At 36.7% G+C, this 19,874-nt stretch overlaps 1 protein-coding gene and 1 long non-coding RNA gene across 14 annotated transcripts in view; one reads left to right on the top strand and one right to left on the bottom strand.

Annotated features, from left to right (window-relative positions):
• Positions 1-77: 77 nt before the first annotated feature.
• Positions 78-18,231, top strand: LOC148129027 (uncharacterized). Its single transcript, XR_015745555.1, has 3 exons — positions 78-583; positions 2,850-3,014; positions 17,850-18,231. It is a non-coding gene; the product is annotated as an uncharacterized LOC148129027 (long non-coding RNA).
• The window catches only part of FAM117A (family with sequence similarity 117 member A), a 37,134-nt gene continuing 21,175 nt past the window's right edge, over positions 3,916-19,874 (bottom strand). For 9 of the 13 annotated variants that reach the window (XM_026669696.2, XM_026669694.2, XM_087944920.1 and 6 more), the window contains 5 exons: positions 19,180-19,293; positions 18,225-18,356; positions 16,360-16,588; positions 13,310-13,430; positions 3,916-5,435 (listed from right to left, as the gene is read on the bottom strand). In XM_026669696.2, coding sequence (XP_026525481.1) covers positions 5,102-5,435; positions 13,310-13,430; positions 16,360-16,588; positions 18,225-18,356; positions 19,180-19,293 — 930 coding nt within the window. In that variant the 3' untranslated portion in view covers positions 3,916-5,101. The remainder of the gene's footprint in view (positions 5,436-13,309; positions 13,431-16,359; positions 16,589-18,224; positions 18,357-19,179; positions 19,294-19,874) is intronic. The other 4 variants (XM_087944922.1, XM_026669697.2, XM_087944923.1 and 1 more) reach the window with 1 other exon arrangement.

Raw genomic sequence — 19,874 nt, forward strand, 5'->3', positions numbered from 1 at the left:
GAGAAACTGCCGGACGGAAAAAGTGTTTCGGCATCCTTTCCTTTCTTTTTCCCGTGCAGTTCTATGCGTTCCTTTGCTTTTCCGTGCTGGAAATGCGCCTCTACACGCCACGAAGTTATAATAGGGGCTTAGGAAGAAACAGGGCGACTGTTTTAGACGTCATCAAACGTGTCTGCCGTGATTACCCGGCCGAATCGAACTTCGTGTCGCGTTTTCATTGCTGGTGGGGAGAGGCGAGGATGACGTTCCCGAGAGCAACGCTTGGGGGAGGTGGATGGGTTTGCGGATGGTGAAATAAAGATGGCAAAGAAGATGCCTGAAGGACATTCGCTTTGTGGTTCTAGCAAATTGCTTGTGTAGCTCACATTTTATTTTATTTACCTACCTACCTACTTAATGAACTGCCCATCTCCATCAGAGGATTGTGGGTGGTGCACAATAAAATGTCAAAATATAATTTCGATTTTTTTTTTAAGAGGGACGCAAGAATAATTATGCCCTGTTTAAAAAAAATCATTTGAAAAGTCGAAGAGACCAGCCAACCCCACGGCTGTGTGAAATTTTAGGCAATACCTCATCCCTGGTGAGTATTGCACAGGGTGGAGGCAATGGTAGAGTTAATTCTGATTGCAGCAGACCTTACTTGCCTGACTGGTAATGGGACAAAAGTTCCATTGGTAGCTTGGCCCCATACCATGTGGGGCTTTATATATCATAATCAACATCTTGAATTGGGCTCAGAACCAAATCCATATCAAATGCAACTCACGGAGTGGAGGTGTTACATGTGCCACCTGGGCTACATTCTACACCAGGTGAAGCATTTGGATACCTTTTCAAGAGTAGGTCCATGTAGATTGCGCTGCAATAGTCCAAATGGGAAATGACTAGGGCATGAATGACTTGGAAGAGAACTTTCCTATCCAGAAAAGGATGTAACTGGGTAAACATAGTCAAGCAACAGCTCTAATGATGGCTGCCACCTGCTGTTCAAGCAAGAGCTGTGAGTTCAAGAGGTATCCCCAGGTTGTGCACTGAATCTGTCTAGGATAATGCAACTTCATCCAGGACCAAAGATGACTGGCTCATGGATGTAGAGGATCCCACCACAGCCAGGTCTTACCAGAGTTCAGTGAAACTTTTCTTTAATTAAATCAATGATTCTTGCTCTGCTTTCAGTTTCAATGGGACCAGGATTGCCTTATCTTTGGAAACCTTTTTTTATATTGCAAACCACTCCACCTTCCTCCAAAGTTTTTGGCAACCTTTAAGATATGTGGACTTCAATTGCCAAAATTTCCTAGTCAGTCACATATCTTAAAATTAACAGAAATTGAGAAACATAACTCTGGACTTCTCTTGTACAAGTCCTTTGTTTCTCATGGGGTTTAATTATCAGACTTCTTGATATCATTTGATCCTGTCCAGCTAACATTGGACATCATACAACAGACACATCCAATGAAAGTTCAACTATTATGATCTGGACTAATTGCTTTGGTTCTGCAACTGAGATTGCACTGGATGTTTTAGCTGGTATGTCCATTGATCATGTTTTAACTCATGATTCAGTGGTAGTAGTTCCTTCTCATATGCATTGTCACCAAGCTAAGTTTCTTTAATTGTGTACTCATAAAATTTATTTTTCTACCTGGATGTAAGCTATTACATTTATCAAAGATGATCACCCTTAGATTTCATGCATTAAATCTTATTTTGAATTGTGATTTTGACCTTCAAAGTATTTAGTTAATTTACCTTGCTTGATATCATATGCTAATTTGATAAACATCCATTCAGAATGTTATTTTATAAATATTATAGCACTAAATTAAGGGCATAGGCCACTTTACTGTTTCCCCCCATAAGTATTGTTGCAAAGCCATTTACTAACATTCTTGCAGTGTGGTTCAGTCAATTCCAAATCTATCAGAGTGCAAAACAGTCTAACCCACATTTATCCATTTTATCAATAGTGATGACTTTGAAATCAAGACATATTATATCCTTATTGTTCCCTTGGGGTACCAAAGTAGACACTATCATAAAGAGGGTTTACTTGATGCCATTTGTTACTGAGATGCCCATTCTGACTTGTTACAAAGAACATATAATTCTACATCGACAATACTGCTTGACAAGTGATCATGGTGCTTTCCTCAGTACAAACATCAGTCCAAGTGCATTTTAGTTTTCTGTGTCTCTATAGAAAGATATCTTTTTTGAGAAAGATATCTCTTTTTTGAGAGAGGGATGCAAAGATGGAATTTTAACCTCTCCATATGGTACATTATTTCCCAATATTTTCTATATGAAATAACTCAAACTCTCCTTTCATTCCCTTGAGTATTTTGTGTCCTCACAGCTCACTTCATTCTAAGCTTTGCTCCATTACTGCAGGCTTGAGATACTAGAAGGGGCAAGAAATAAAAAGGATACTCCATTGTAGGAATTTCTTATAGGCCATTTATTTATATAAATAACATTTTAAAATCCTGCCCTTATTATTTTTACAAATAACTAGAGGGGTAAATATATATAATACTCTCTCCTATTTGCCACATAACAGCAACCCTGTGAGGTGAGTTGGGCTGAGAATGAGTCACTGGCCCAAAGCCACCCAGGTGGCTTTCATGCTAAGATGGATCTCCCACATCTCTGGGTTTCCAGCCTGGTACTTTAGCCAGTAGATCTGCCTGTTGTTTTTTTTAACCCAGTTGACAATGTGAAGAATGCCTTTCTAAATCAACTCATCATGTTATACAGTGGTAATAACTCATCTTTGGTAGAAAACTGTGTCAAAAATATGTAAGTTTATTATCTGCTTTGCTGAGAATTGTATTTTTCAGATGATGAAAGAAAAAACAAGGTGGCTAGCTATCTAATAGGAATTAAGAGGAGGGCAAAAAGAGACTTGGAGAAAATCATGTTGGGGTTCAAATTACCTACAACTAGTTTAACTGCTGAGAAGTCATTCATGTATCTTGGACTCCAGGAAAGCAGATTTTAAAAAGGTAGACAAATACTCTATCTTAAAATTATAATTAAACAACTTAAAGAGGAATTAGAAACCCTAAAAATATATGCACAGACTCGAACAATTCCCATTAGGATTTAAAATTTTAAGAGAGCTACATGGATGAAAGGCAGCCTCACTGGCAGTTTGAGAAGCAGAAAGACTTGTAGAGAATATATTTATTTTACCCAAATACTTTTAACATGATATTGAGGGATTTTAACTTCTTCACCGAACATACGACTTAAAAAGAAAGCCTAAAAACCCATTCCATCTTTTTGTTCTACTTCTTTTGTACAAATAATATATCATGAAAATCATGTTCCATTCATGATTCTCATCCCATTAGGTTTGTGTGAAACTTAAACTGTTTAATCAAAGTTAAGCATTCTCCTGTTTGTTACCTATGCATTAGGGAATAGAACACCATTCTTATTTGCAAATTCTTTAGTGTTCTTAAAACAAAGTGGTTGAGGACTACCAAAGGTCAAGTCCAGGGTGGTGGGAGGTAAGTTACAAGGATGGCATATTGCAGGGGCTATAAGGACTAGCAAGTAAAACCATATCTTCTAATAACTGGATGTTTTACAACTGGCCTGCTTATCATGCAGCCAGTATGAATATACAGATATTTTCTGAGTGTAACCACAAATATTGTCAAATTTTTAAATATTTACCAGTGACTACATGAAAAAAGTAATTGCTTAATGTAGTATCTAGAATATGGGTAGATAATATCACTCAATCCATCAGTCAGATCTCATTCAGTTTTGGTCGTGCAGTATAAACTTGTAAGGCTATAAATAATACAACTGTAAATATGAAAATCAATCCAAGCTATTTTGACCATTACCACCTCCTTTTTTAACATAATGCAGTATAAACATACTTGATACTCAACATTTTTATCGTTCTTTTATTTGGTTTAAACACCAAGAATCTGCAAAAACCTTTCAACCGAAGATGCAATGAACCTCTGAGGCTTAAGATTTTTTCATTAAGCTTTTCATGGTGCATACAGTACATAACATTTACAAAAACTTCAAAAGTACTGCAAAAATACTGTCTTCAAAAGAAAATATAGTTTCTCAATTTCATAAAACCCTCCTAGTACAATCTATAAACTTAATAATAAAATATGACTTCCAAATATACTTTGCAATCAAGACATCACCAGGTTTAAGGCCTATCCACTAAAGGGGTTGGCTAGAGGTATAGGATGAAGGTGAAGGTAAACATAGGATCTTTGGAGTCTTCTTAAAATCAGTATAAAACTGAGTGGATTTTCCAATTCATGGGCTAGAAGGGTTGTAGTGTCAAGATGAAACATTTAGCATTTGTTAATTCCACTGGCAGCTGCATCCCTCAAGAATGGCTTGGGCTTCAATCTCATTCTACAAAGTTCTTTGAAAAACAAATTCTGGAAAAACTGCAAATAGGACACTGCTGTTCCTTTTTATGAGGACTCAAGATCTTTATCTCTAAGACACACCTTGAATAATTTTTTTAGTCAACTATCTGGTGCGGGATAATCATTATGAAAAAAAAATACTTCAAAGCATTTAGCTGACTGTATTCCAGTGATGTGAAGCCATACAATGCAGAGCAGGATATGAAAAGAATCTTAACAGGGTATTGCAGACTTGAGACCCCATGAAACACTACTCTGCTCAATTTTTATCCAGTGACATCAATTTCAATCAGCATATGCAAGTTCTGGCATCTCATATTCATTATATACTCTATTCTGTAGGAACCTTGAGAAACATCTCTAGGAACATTTAAACACCATCAATGAGCTCCTGCCTCACAAAAGCAAGCAGAGAGAAAGACAATCCTTGTAATTAATTGTCTTATGTATTCCAAATGAGAAGATGCTATCTTTTCTCTTTGGATAGCAGAGTAGCAGAAAGACACTGACAGAGATGCTTAACAGAATGAAGTGCTCTTTGAAAGGAGTCCAATGGCAATCTTTACTTTAAGGCTGTTGCTGGGATCATTCAATTTCCCAGTATCAAGGCACTTTTTTCTACAGGCCTTGGAAGGACCATGAATTTATTTTGCCTCTACTCCACTCCCTATTCTTCAGACGGCCACAGAACTATGAAAGAGGACAGTGTCTTCAGGTTGGTGCCGTTTCCAGGACTCCAAGCCTAATGAAGGAGATTTTGGATTTTCATTGAAGTTATCTCCCCTCAAGTTTTTCTGTAAAGTGAGGATGGGGACAGCGGTAGTGGCTTGGCAAGGGGAAAATGTGCCTGAGGACTTTGGGTTGGCAGAGGAAGAGAAGTCTCGGTACAGGGTGTTTACTTTGGGAATAAAAGGCTTCACCAGACTAAACTGGCAGAAGGCAGAGCCTGTTGGTTTGAAGTAGACTTTGCTCTTATCAGGACAAGAAGGCAGGAAAGGCTGATCAGGCCTAAAAAGAAAAATCAGAATTATAAGATATGTAAGAATTAACAGTAACAAGTATTTTAGATTTTGATACGTTACAGGATGACAGCACAACAAATAAGACATTTTTTAAAAATAGGCATGGACTGTTGTGTCTTTCAGGATATTGCACTTTGCAGCAAAAATGGGGGAGATTCTCACCAAGCGCCTGATGTAACAGAAATTGTATTTTGTACAACAAATATCGATTTAGAAGTTTTCAGTTTACAATGTGCAAATTCTTTTATTTTAAATAAATTTTATTGATTTTACGATTAAAACAGACCAGCAACACATACATAAATGTAAGAGAGAAAAAGAAAAGAAGAAAGAAGAAAATAGAAAGAAAAAGATAGAAAACAATTAAAAACATTTTCAACTTCAACAGTCTGTGAGACCTCCTTTTTATCCTTATTTTATGCCATATACACACTTAATCCTTATATATATCTATATATCACTACTACGGTTCTATCCTATCCTCTTTGCCTTTTAGTGTGAAATCTATCTTTGGTCTATCCATTTGTACCAGCAGTTCCAGCTGTTGTACTATGTTGAAGTGTCTTTATTTTTTAATGCCAAAGTTAATTTATCCATTTCTGCACAACTTGAAATTTTTTGAATAATCATCTCCTCTGATGGAACATGAGACTGTTTTCAACATTGTGCAAAAGCCAATCTGGATGCTGTCAAAATATGTATTATTATGTATTTCACTTTTTTTTTTGGTATTTGTTTATTAAAGATCCCTAATAGAAAGGACTCTGGTTTGAATTCGATCTGTTCTCTTGTCATTTCCTCCAGCCAATTTCTAATTTTCTGCCAATATTTTTGAGCTTCTGTACAGGACCACCACATATGGAAGAAAGTTCCCTCTTTTTTGTTACATTTCCAGCAATTCGGACTCATATTGGGGTGCATCTTCGCTAATCTCGAAGGAGAAAGGTGCCATCTATAAAACATTTTATAGGCATTTTCTTTGTATGCTACCGATTTTGTAATTTTATTATTTCTACCCCAGACCTTTTCCCATTCTGTTATGGTGATACTACGTCCTATATTCCTACTCCAGGCTATCATGTTCCCTTTTACAATTCTTCTTCTAATTCTACTTCTAATAAATAATTATAATTTTTTTTTGCCTGATCCTAATAAAATTTTATCTAATTGCTGGAGTTTATTGTTAATTCCAAATTCTTTCTTGTCCTGTTTATATCTACTTTGAATTTGAAGATATGCCCGCTGATCAATTTTTAATCCCCAATCTTGAAGTTCTTGCCACGATTTCAGATTTCCTTGCGTATCCAATAGGTCCTTATATTTAATCATTTAGTAATATCCAGATTATTTGGGTGAATCATCGCCTCCATTATTGAGATCCAAATTGGTATTTTTAAATAGTGTTTTTTTCCATATTTTCTTCCAATTAGTCAATAATGAATCTCTGATTAGGTGTCTGTGAAAATATTTCTGGCTAGTTTTCCCAACATCCCATAAAAAAGCATGCCACCCCCTCTGCAAGTCATGGCCTTCTAAGAATAATATTCTCTTATTGGTTAAATTCACCCATTCCTTCAACCATACTAAAGAGGCTGCACTATAATACAACTCCCAATTTGGAAGTGCCAGCCCTCCCCTGCTCTTCATATCCTGCATTGCCTTTAAGTTTATTCTAGGTTTATACCCTTGCCAGATTAATTTTACAGTTATTTTATTAAGTTCTTCAAAAAAAGAAATTGTGTACTTTGGGATCATCTGAAATATATAGAGGAATTTTGGAAGAATATTCATTTTAATAGCAGCGATCCTGCCTAATAATAAAAGTTGCAGCTTGCCCCATGTTTCTAAATCCTTCTTTACCTGCTACATCAATTTATCATAATTATTTTCCTTAAGTGTCTTACAATGTGCTGTCAACCATACTCCTAAGTATTTAACTTTCTTTATCACTTGTATTCCCATAACTTCTTCTAGTTCTAATTTCTGTTTTTCTGTTCAATTTTTGGTCATTAATTTTGTTTTCTTCCTATTAATTTTTAGTCCTGCTACCGCTCCAAATTGTTCTAATTCATTTATCAATTTTTGTCCTTTTTCTATTGGTTCTTCAATGAAGAAAATCGTATCATCTGCAAATGCTTGCAACTTATATTCTTCTTTCTTAACCTTTAATCCTTTTATGTCTGGGTTCTGTTTCGTGTTAATAATGCTTCTAGTGATAATATGAAGAGCAGGGGTGAGAGTGGGCAGCCCTGTCTGACTCCTTTTTCAATTTTTATTGGGCGGGTATATTCCCCGTTTATTATAATATTAGCCTGTTGTGTATCATAAATGGTTGTTATAATATTTTCAAATTTGGTGCCTAAATTCATATTATAAATCTTTTGGATTAAAAATTGCCAATTTAAATTATCGAAGGCCTTCTCTGCGTCTAAAAACATAAGTGCAATTTGTTTTTTGGGGTGGGCTTCGTAAAATTCTAAAACATCTAATACTATTCTTAAGTTATTCCTGATTTGTCTGGTCGGGAGAAATCCATTTTGGTCTTCATGTATATGCTCATTTAATATTCTTTTTAGTCTACTTGCTACAATAGAAGTAAATATTTTGTAATCAGTATTTAACAATGAAATCGGCCTATAATTTTGTATATATCGGAGATCCGAATCCTCCTTCGGGATCAGCGAAATCAATGCCCCCCTCCATGAGTCCGGCATCCTGGCTGCCAATAAGACGTCATTAAAAACTTCCACCATAAGAGGTACTATTTGTTCTGCTGTTGCCTTGTACAGCTCCCCTGGGATCCCATCTGGTCCCGGGGATTTGTTGTTTTTCTGATTCTCTATTGCTGATTTCAATTCGAACCAAGTAATGTCTTTGTATAATAATTCTTCCATTTCCTCCCCAATTGCTTTATCCTTCATTTCATCTAAATAGTTTCTTATCCTATCTTCCTTTACTTCTTCCTTTTTATATAACTCTTCAAAATACTTATGGGCAATTTCTTTTTTCTGTTCTATCTCCTGTTGTATATTCCCCTTTCCATCTATTAGCTGGTATATCAATCTCTTTTCTTTCCTTTTTTTTAAGTCTGTATGATAGCCATCTCCCTGGCTTATTGGCATGCTCAAAATAAATTTGTCTAGTTGTATTCAAATTTATAATCATTCTCTCTTGTTCAATTAAATTCAATTTATGTTTAGTTATTGTTATCTGATTTTGCAATTTTGAATCCTTTGGGGTACTCTGTAATTGAGTTTCTAATTCCTTAATTTTTTGTTGTAATTTGTTTTGCTGGGTGTATTTTTCCTTATTCCTCTTGGCGTTATAAGAGATTGTTATACCTCTTATTACTGCCTTCATTGTATCCCAAATGTTTTGTTTCATATTTGCTCCATTATCATTTTACTTTAAAAAATAGTTTAATTCTTCCTTGTTTGTTGGTATATTCTTTTTCTCTTATCAACTAAGTATTTAATGTCCATCTTTCCTTGGGTTTTTCCCTACCCTTCCATATTATCTGAATTGGATTGGGATCTGCCCATTCATTGGGTAAAATTTCAATCCCTTTTAGCTCATTTGCTATTTCCCCATTCATCCATGACATATCAATTCGTGTCCATATTTGATGAGGATTTGAATAGAATGTAAATTGTTTTTCCTCAGGATGTAATCTTCTTCATATGTCAATCAAATTTAACTCCATCATTTCCATACATATCTTGGGAAGCTCTCTTTTTCCCCCTTTGTTCCTTCCCACATTACTGTGGTCTTTTTGATAATCAGCAATAGAATTAAAGTCCCCTATAATACAAATATTTCTTTTTTCCAATCCTACTATTTTTCCATAAAGATGCTTAAAAAACTCTTTTTGATCTCCATTTGGAGCGTAGATTACCACTAAGAGAATTGGGATGGCGTTAATCCAGATCTGCAAAACCAGAGTTCTTCCCTCAGAATCTGACCATATTAAATCTGCTTTCAAATCCTCTTTAATATATACTGCAATCCCTTTCTTTTTCCCCGCGTCTGCTGGTGCGGTGAATAGCTTCTCTAATTTTGGACATTCTAAGTATTTTTCATCTGTTTTCTTTATATTAGTTTCTTGTAGACATACTATATCAGCATTTTGTTTGATTAGTTTAGCTATTATCCTTTTCCTTTTTATCGTCGAGTTTAAACCATTTATATTAATTGATAGTAGTCTCTTTTCTTCTTCCATTTAATTAGTTCTGTTTCACTCTTTGTCTTATAATGGCTCCGGTCTCTCCTTGTGCCTGAAGATGTGTCCTACTTTCTTCTCTGTCCTGTTGTAATTGAGTATTTCCTTGATTTCCTAAAGTTCCATCTCTGTTCTTATGATCTTCTTATCTGTTCTTATGATCTTGATCTTCCTGGGAGTTCGTTTCCAGTTCATCTTTACTGCTCTGGTCTTCCAGGTCTACCAATCGCTCATAAAATTCCTGGGCCTTTTCCATGGAGTCTATTTTGATTTTCCTTTCGTCCCAAGAAACTAACATCTCCTCTGGGATTAGCCATTTAAATATGATTCTTTTCTGGTTTAGGTAAGCTGCTAAGAATTTATAATCTCATCTTTGTTCTCTTACTCTTCTTGGTATTTGTTTGAGAACCAAGACTTCTTTGCCTTTATACATGGTTGTTTCATCTCTTGACATCCTATATATGATATTCCGGACACTCCTTCTCGTAAATCGTATATGGACTTCTCTTGGGCATTTGTGGCGTCTCGCATAATTAGTACTAACTCTGTAAACTTCATCAAACTCCCTCAAGATGTCATCTTTATCTTTTTCCAATAGTCCAGCCAATATTCCTGCCATTAGTTGTTCCAAGTTGTCTTCTTTGGATTCCACTACATTTTGGAATCTCAAGTATGTAGCAGCCCTATCCATCTCTAGGTAGACCAGTGAGTCCTCCACTTCTTTACTCACATTCTTTAATTCTTCATCTGCCCTTTCTAATTTCCTTTCAGTTCGTTCAGTCCTTTTCTCTACCTCTTTTATAGTTGCTTCATTTTTCTCCAAGGCCTGCTGTAATAATCCAACTTTGTCCTCTACTTTGGAGATATCCGCTTTCATTTCTGCTTTTAATTTCCCCATCTCTTTTAGTTCACTGATATCTGCTCTCGTCTCATTATGGTTTTTCATCATTGTTTCTTGCAGCTTCATCATTGATTCCTGTAAAGTCAGCAGAATTGATTGGATGTTGGCATTCGAGATGTTAGCTTGTTTCTCCACTGGTAATGTTTCTTTAATGGTTTTTTGTGCCATGGGCAAAGCTGTTGCTGATGTAGTTGTTAACGTCGGGATGACCTTTCTTCCAGTTTTCAGAGCTGTAGTTGTTGTGGAAGTCATTTCTTTTAAGATTTGTTTCTGTTGTTGTAATATGTTAATTATATTATCCCAAATTAACATTCAGTAATAGAATCTCTATATTAGGATTGACCGGTATCTAATTACTTAATCTATCTATCTGCTGGATAGCTGTGCTTTTAGCTGGTTACTGGAGTATAAGTTCTTATAGATAAAAATATTATCACTATATTATTTTAAATCCAAATTCTAAATCACATATATAATTTTGTAAGGTCTCAATGCTCAGCCTCTATACATAACTTCATGTAATAAAATATATATATATATATAAATATTATAACCAAATCCAACTATATTTAAATATTATAAATAAATATATGTATTATCTAACCTTATTTTAAATATTCTTAAACACAAACAGTATTACATTCATCCCCAAGTGGATTGTGATCGCACGATGAATTATAATATTAATATATAAAATCCTATAGTTATTAATTAAATAATACTTAATGTTCTTACTATTTTCCCTATATATCTAATCAAAGTATAACTATCACTATTATTAATAAATCAATTAAATCAGTTAATTCAATTATTTAACAATCAATTACAACAATCACTTTTCCTTTCCCCAGTATACATATTTATAATCATTATAAAGAGAGATTGAAGAGGAGAGATAGTTCATCATTGCACCGGATGGTGGGGGAATAAAGAAAAAATGAGCAAATGTATACAGGAAAAAGGGAGTAAAGAAGGGGAAAAAGGAATTTTGAAATAAGTTTTTAGCTTTCCGTCTCCAAGTTTAAGAGCTTTCACTCCAAACGCACTGGAAGTGGGGAGGTAAAAAATGCTGAGTAGTAACTGTAATTACACGGTATCTCCACACATTCGGAAGCTTCCACTTTTACTTTTCGTCTTAGTGTTCCTAAGTTCAATTTTCCTGGTTTTCTTCAGATGGAACCATCTCCTCAGTTAGATCAGTATGCTCCCTGAAGGGCAGTTAAGTAGTTTATATCAGTTATATTGTTACGATAACTTCAGGGTTTCTAAGTATCGCCTGTGGTGCCACATTGTCTCTGTTCCGTCAGCTCTGATCTTCTTCCAGTCTCCGCTTTAATAAAGTCTTTCAACATAAAAATTGAATGAAATAGTCCAAATCCTCCACACCTTCCAGTCACCTTCCAGCCGCTAGATTCCCTTCTATTATTATTGGTGTGGCATATCTCCCGACCTCGTAAACTTCCCTTTTTACTCGTTATTGTCCTCTATCTTTCTTCTGTCTGCCAACCCCTTCACTTTCACTTGCCTCACATCTGCTTTTTGGCCTCTTCCTTTTAGGGCTCCGGACAGACACTTGTAACAGCCTTATAAAAGTCTATAGTATTCCAATCATCCTCTCCGCCGCTAATTTTCTCTGCCACACTCTTCACCAATGATCCCACAAATTGTCACTCGCTTGCTTCTTTACATCAGTGGCAGTCCGGACTTCGGAGCCGCCATTGATAGGCTTGTTTCTTGCTTGTTGGGCTCTGGAGGGCTCCTCTTCGCTGCAGGGGGGTTGCCTTCCCCACACTGCAACCCGAATCTCCCCCACACCAGCACGAATCTCTCCGGGACTTGTGCACCCTCAAAGGACCGCACCAACCACAAGAAGAGATTAACTGAAACCACGGACAGGCTTCTGCACCTCTGTTCGTCCTTGCCTTACCACCGGAAGTCTCAAGTGTCACAATGTGCAAAATTCTTTATTACAGTGTCATAAACCCACTAATGTGCACAGTAGTTCATCCAAGATACACAGTGATTACCAAGAAATAAATACAATGCCAGTATTGAATCATTTAATTACTTTTGAACTCTAAATATTATCCATCCCAAATCTGTTTTGTAGATAGAATCATTGAACTGTTTTGGCAATGAAACAAAAATAGATTGCAAGTGTACATTTGAAACACTCCTCTAACCTTGTCTCAGAATAAACTCAGTTCATACCATAAATGGGTTAGATTATAGTTTGTTGAGGAGCTAGAACAGAAAAGATTTCTAGATCATAAAAAAAAACTATACTAGAAGTCTGATAACACCTACATTTTGCTTTTATTATTGTTTGCTTTGCATTTGAAATATGTAGCATAGCAATAAATATATTTAGAAAAATAGGTGTCATCAGTTTAAGAGCAGGAGCGGAGAGAACAAGATTACCTTGAATCAATCCTGATCTTATGATCAGCTTGTCTCCCAAGATTAATATAATATTATATTAATATAATATAATATATCCCAAGATTAATATAAGAATAAGATGTAACTAGATTGTATCTCTTTGAAAGATATTTAGTATAAAGATGACAAAATACTTATCTATCAGTGCTTTGTGGAATTGTTTGCATGCAACCCAGATTAGAATTGGTTCTTTTATCATAATTTTATCAGCATTATATGGAGGGCTGTTCTGCACTTGAGCCTCAATTTTTTGTTCTATCACCAATAGCTTCAAACAGTAAAGGTGACTCTTACTTACATTGCTTCCTCAGAAGCATGGATTTTTTCACAACCCTCTGGAGGCTCTCGCTTGAATACATAGGTGTGGTTGGGATGAGGAGACAGGGCAAAGGCAAGGACTGGACAAGTGCTGCCATTTTCTGAAAGAGGAAAATTAGAGAAGAGAAACCATTCAGTCAAACAAATGCAGAAGCAATGAAAGCTCAGTTAACACGCTACCTTTACCATATAGTAGCAGGATTCCAGTTCCTTGGACAGAACTACATACGAGTTATATATCTGATAGAACTGAAATACTGAAATGAAATCCATTGACATAGTTTTCAAACAAAAGTAAATCCCATACGTTTGTTTTTAAAAGTTTGCATTTCATTAAGTAGTACAAAGCTTTTCTAGTAGCATTGTCTACATATATCTTACTTATCAGGCTATCTATCTATCGGTATGTATGTATGTGTGTGTGTGTGTGTGTGTATGTATGTATGTATGTATGTATGTATGTATGTATGTATGTATATAGTCTAGGTGTGTTCGGGTCTTTTCCCATGTAAGATTAAGAGTATCTTGGCAACGTTTCGGTGAGGTCCCACTCGCCATCCTCAGGCCGGTGCTTTCGGCTTCGTGCCAGTGCAAGCAGTGTGTGATCGGAGCTGCCGTCTCTCTATAAATACTGGTGGTGGGGGTTGGTGTGCTGGGCTGGTTGGTTGCGCTGCTCGCTCTTGATTGGTTGATGGAGTTGATGTTGGTATAATGGGCTGTGTGATGGTCTTGTGAGTTTTGTTGTGGAGATATCCTGGATCTTGTGCTGTAATCTCCTGGGTCGTTTGTTTTGTAGTGATCTTTTTTCCATTAGCCTCTCATGTTTGGGTAATGGGTTGTGTGATGGGCTTGCGAGTTCTTTTGTTGTGGTATCCTGGGTCCTGCGTTATAATCTCCTGGGTCGTTTGTGTTTTGATCTCTTTTCCATTAGCCTCTTGTGTAGTAACGGCTTGGGTAATGGGTTGTGTGATGACTTTGTGAGCCACGAAAACCAACACCAGACCCAAAACAACATGGCACACCACCACCAATCCCCCTCATCAGACCCAGGCCCAAGCCCATCCTATAAATGAAGGACAACCACCATCCAGAAAATAGACCATGGCTGCTTCGCCAGCTATCGCACTCCCTGACCCCAAAACCAAACAAGCTGACACATGCCAAGAACACAGACCCAGACCCCAAACTCGAAGCCAGACTAAAACCCAGAATGCTATATCACAGCCACCCGCTCAGGACATCACATCCGAAAACTCAGGAAATTACACCACAAGAACTCAAGAAGTTGCAACACAGCAAATGACCCAGGATATCACAACACAAGACCAAGGATACCACAGCAGTAAATCTCACAAGGTCTCACAAGCTGGAACACACTTCCTCACTAGTCCAACACATGAAAGCAACAGGTCATAGCATCAACTTCAATGGCACCAAAACCCTAGCCACTATAGAAAACCCCAGCCACAGAATTATCAGAGAAGCCATAGAGATTGAAAAAAGACCTGAAAGCATGAATAGAGAAGATGATTCCACCAGACTGCCAATTATTTGGAAGCCTGCACTCACAAACAAAAAAAATCTCCACACCACAAGCCAGGCAAACACCTGGGCACAAACAGATCCCCCCTGATACCTCCAGCTCAAACACACCCCAACCAGGCACCCAGATGAAACCTAGCTTCCTAATAAATGATAGCCGTCCATTTACTCGGAGCCAAGCCGCACTAAAAGCCTCCAATACAGGAAACACAATGTTGCCAGCCAATCAAGTCAAAAAAGGCCACAAAACAGACAGAAGATATTAGAAACACCAATCAAGCAGAACACAGCAAACTCCAAGACCAATAAACACAGACCAAGACTCCCAACCAGTCAGGATGAAGTAAAAACCATTCTGGCACAGCAGTAGGCTAGCCCCAAATTTAAAACAGAAACGGCTGTGAAAGTCTGACTCACAGACGAACACAATACAGAAGCCTGATGATGGCAGATGAGATTCTGTCGAAACGTTGCTACAACTTTAAAAGAACTACAATGACGTGGGAAAATACCCGAACCAAGCCGAACACCATACATGTAAGTACCCGAAAACTTAAGAAAATACATATATATATATATATATATATATATATATATATATATATATATATATATATATATATATATATACATACATACATACACACACACACATACACATACACATACATACACAGAGGGGGGGGGAGGGAGGGAGGCAGAGAGAGAGAGAGAGAGAGAGAGAGAGAGAGAGAGAGAGAGAGAGATATGCCCAGACAGACAGATGCCCAGATAGCTATCTATCATTTATTTAAAACATTTATAAAGCTACCCATCTTCAACCAACTCTGGGCAGCTCCCAATTAGAAAAACAGTTTCAAAAGAAGCAAACATTGTCTCATTGTGTTTAATGATAAGACTTTCATATCAAGGATGTCCATAAGGTATAGTAAAAAAAAAGTGAAGCTAGTGGGCATGACATACAATGCACATAAAAAAAACAGGTGAAGTTTTGCCCTCGTAACACTCTGCGGAACAACCTCTGTTCACAGTTGCCAAAATTGAACCTTGCCATTTAGGGGTTAAAAAACATGTTCTAAAATAGGCGTAACCATTTATAAAACTCAAAAGAAAAAAAATCACATTACCTCCAAATTTCAAGGGTAAGGGGAGGAGAGAATCACATTTTGTCTTCCAGCCACTATGCACCATCCTTTTTGCCACATCCAAAATGTTTAGTCCTCAGTCGTCAAAAACACTGCCCATCCAATAGAAATAATCTGATCCAATTGTTTACTAAACAATTAGTTACTTAAATAACGAAGTAATTTTATTTATATTTGTTTACATATAAGAGGGATCTCTTTTTCATTCCTAATCCTTCCAGAATGCATCCTCAAGTTGCTCTGAATGTCAAAGACCATTTAAAACAACAAGCTGATAAACCCCCCCATTCAATTCTTCAAGGCTCTGTAGAACAGCAGACTACTACTAACCTATCCAACTTACCTCTACCTTTGTTCTCCAATACTAGCTTAGCTAAAACCTCAGGCAAATCTTCATCACTTATCATCCGGGCAGGAGAATGTGGGGATTGTCGAAGAGCATCTGAAGGGGATGGAGAAAGAGAAAGACTGCTGCAGGGGCTACTATTGTTTGGCAGTCGTGGCATCAAGGAATCTTCAGTATTTCTTTGGAAAGGAAGTGGAGCTCTGTGCCCATCTGGGACATCCAATATCTAAAAGAAAGCACACCCTCTAAGCACAAAGAAGCCAGCAGGAATGGGCAGTGTCATGGGGAGACCCAGACAACATTTTAAAATATTTAAAGCATTTTATCCCACTTCTTCCAAAAACATTCTTCTAGCAATTTATATAACATAAATATTGGCAAAAGTACTCCTGTTCCTTTGCCATAACTTGATGGAATATAGATAAGCTTCAGAAATAATGGTGTGAAGGGCAGAGAGCTAGAAAACCCAAAGGACTAACAATCATTTTCCCCACATAAGCCATACCCTATAGATAGGACTACCCATAACTTAGATTAGATGGCAATAATAGACTTGGGTGCAAGACAAAGAGTTAAGATGCAGTGATACCATGATGAAATTTGACTAAAATGTGATATGCTTTTTATAAGTGAGTAATATCTAAAGCACTCTAATTCAACTTTGTGAAATCAACTTTGTGAAAAAGACACAAGTTTAAAGGCCACATTTATCAATCTTCAATAAGGGTGGCCTAGATCAATATTTACTACCAGTGCTGGACACAACATTTGAAAAGAGTCAATGATAAGGTTGAAATGCCCTGCAGATGCATGTGAAAAAAACTCTCCTACTTTTTCCTTTTTCCATTTACTAAGAAATCATTGGAGACTTAGTTTTTCTCATAGGTACACTGTTACAAGCTCTATTGCAAAACCTTCTTGCTTCGGGGGTATTGTGTGTATCTTTGGAACCATTTTGTTTTGCTGTCACCAATAAAAGCACTTGGAGAATTCAAAAATTCTTTTAAATTTCTATTCAACATCAGCAACTTTAAGATATGTGAACTTCAATCCTAAAATCTCCCCCCCAGCATTGTCACCGTTAAGAAATCTAGGAGCTGAAATTTACATATTTTATAGTTGCTGAAGTTAGCAAACACTGCTGTCATACAATGCAACTGAATGGAATGCAGGAAAGACTTCGGTTGGTTACAATAGGAACATATTGACTTCTATTAAGAAACTAAGAATGGGGTTTGGAACAGATATATCTATTTCTCAGATATATCTATATATAGCTTGTAAATATAAACCTAGAACCCTAAAATTATTTTTTAATTTTAACTGGTTTCCAATCAGGGGCAAGTATTCTCAGGCTGAGATTCCGTTTGGAGTCTATTTCAGACCTGGGTTTCAGCCCATGCCCCCAAAATTCCTTTCTCCAAGCTCCTTCTCCCTGCTGGACTACACAGTGATATGATGCTCACAGTTGCTATTTTCTATTCCAGAATCATCACTATCTCCTGCAAAGCAAAACGTAATTTGTGCTGAAAAGTGGACTTTACACATTTGCTCTCTCTGATGATCTGCCCTTGTGAAGAACAGTGCAGCGTACATCTCTATGAATATGTATTTTGTACTTCATAGCCAGAAGAAATTATGATAGCCAGAATTTCCCTTTCCTTTTTATACAAAATATTGGAAATTTCAAAGTAGAGAATCCAATTCATGCATGGAAAAAAGCATGCAGTTGTTTTTGGATGGGAGGAGCTTTACTAATTAAAACTGGCAGTGAAAACAGTGTAAACATCCAGCAAAAGCTGACATGTTCTGAGTTCCAGATAAGGTGACTCTCATATCTCACCCCACCAGCCACAACTCACTCTGAGGAGTTCCTCGTCTCCTTGCTCCTTTACAAATACCTCTTCCAATTCCTGATTGATACTGTCCGAACTGTTGTGGAAAGAAGGGCTGATCTTTGTGCCCAGGACTGGAAAAGATGCAAGTGGGGAACCCTACAAACAAGGACATGCAGTGTTGTATCAAGAAGCTGTAAATAGCTTGGTGCAAGCATAGAATATTCTCCAAGGTGGATAGATAGCACATAACTTTGTGGACCAACACTCTCCCACCTGTTATGAACGTACTTTAAAATTTGGCAATTACTCCACTGATCTCCAATAGTCTGACAGTTCTCTTATTTCATGATTTAATAGACTATGCTTGCTAATGTCGTTCCAATTTTTTTAATTTTCACCACATGCTGAATTATAATTTACCTGCAGGGATCACATATAGCTAAGCTAATATATAGTTGGCTATGTGTGGGGCTTTTTGTTTCACATAAATATAGCCAATGATTCTTACAGATCTTTCTAATTTAATGTTGCTCCAGGCACTTGACCATCTGCATATCAATAAGATTCTTACGCTGAGCAATAGACCTTTTTCCGCTAATTGTCAAATGAAAATGGCAGTTTGGGAGACAACTGGAAATGGACTGGTATAGATATAGCTGATATAATCTGCTGTGTCTAGTTCATGCTGCATCTTAACTATGAATTCTAGTGGAACTTTAAACAAGTCATGCACAATCTCAATATACTATGCCAATATAGTCAACAGACACAAAAAAATACCCATATTCTTTATATTATGCTGTAGGGCTGAAGGAAAATTGTTCCAGTTTCCCTATACAAGCCATTGAAAATTGAATGTTTTGCTTTAGAAAAAAAAATCTCAATAAAACTTTCTTTCCCTCAGTCCAAGAGTTTCTGTTTCCCTGCCATTTTCTAATAGGAACATTAAAGAAAAGATACAAAAAGAAGAAGAAGATACCTTGGTTGATGAGACCATGTTATAACTGCCTTGAGTGGAAAAGCTCTGGTCTTTCTCTTTGCTATTCCAAACAGCAAGCTTTGTTCGCTGGAGCTGTTGCTTCAGTTTAGCAATCTAGAAAATGAAAAGTTACTAGTCTTGAGTAGCGTAATGGATGAGATTTATTTTTTAATTTATTTTTATCCCTTCTTTATTATTTTTATTCGTAATTCAAGGTTGCAGACATACCTAATACTCCATCTTTATCCCATTTTCCCCCTTATTAATAACCTTGTGAATTGAGCTGGGCTGAGACAGAGTACCTGGCCCAAAGACACCCAGCCAACTTTCAGGCCTAAAGCAGGACTAGAATTCAAAGGCTCCCAGATTCTAGTTTAGTGTCTTAATCACTAGACCAAACAAATCAATAAACTGAGACGCAGTCCCAAAAAGATAGATGTATTGATGGTGGGCATTCATTTCTTCATTTAAATGGTGCCAAGGTAGTTCTGGAGGATTGCACTCTCTCTGATCAAATTGCAAAGAAAAGGGGTACAGAAATTTCAAGATTTGCTAGTTTTGCGGAGCTCTATCATTACTATCTCAGGAATTCTTATTTCTTTGTGAAATGCTACTGATTTATTATTGTTTAGAGTGGTTTTTTTAAAAAAATTATTATATATTTGGTTTTCATAATGCCTTGAAAACTAAACTAT

The sequence above is a fragment of the Notechis scutatus genome, chromosome Z, assembly GCF_049901735.1.
Source record: "Notechis scutatus isolate UNSWTSFEM ecotype Mainland chromosome Z, rNotScu1.2, whole genome shotgun sequence".
In the NCBI taxonomy this organism is placed as follows: Eukaryota; Metazoa; Chordata; class Lepidosauria; order Squamata; family Elapidae; genus Notechis; species Notechis scutatus.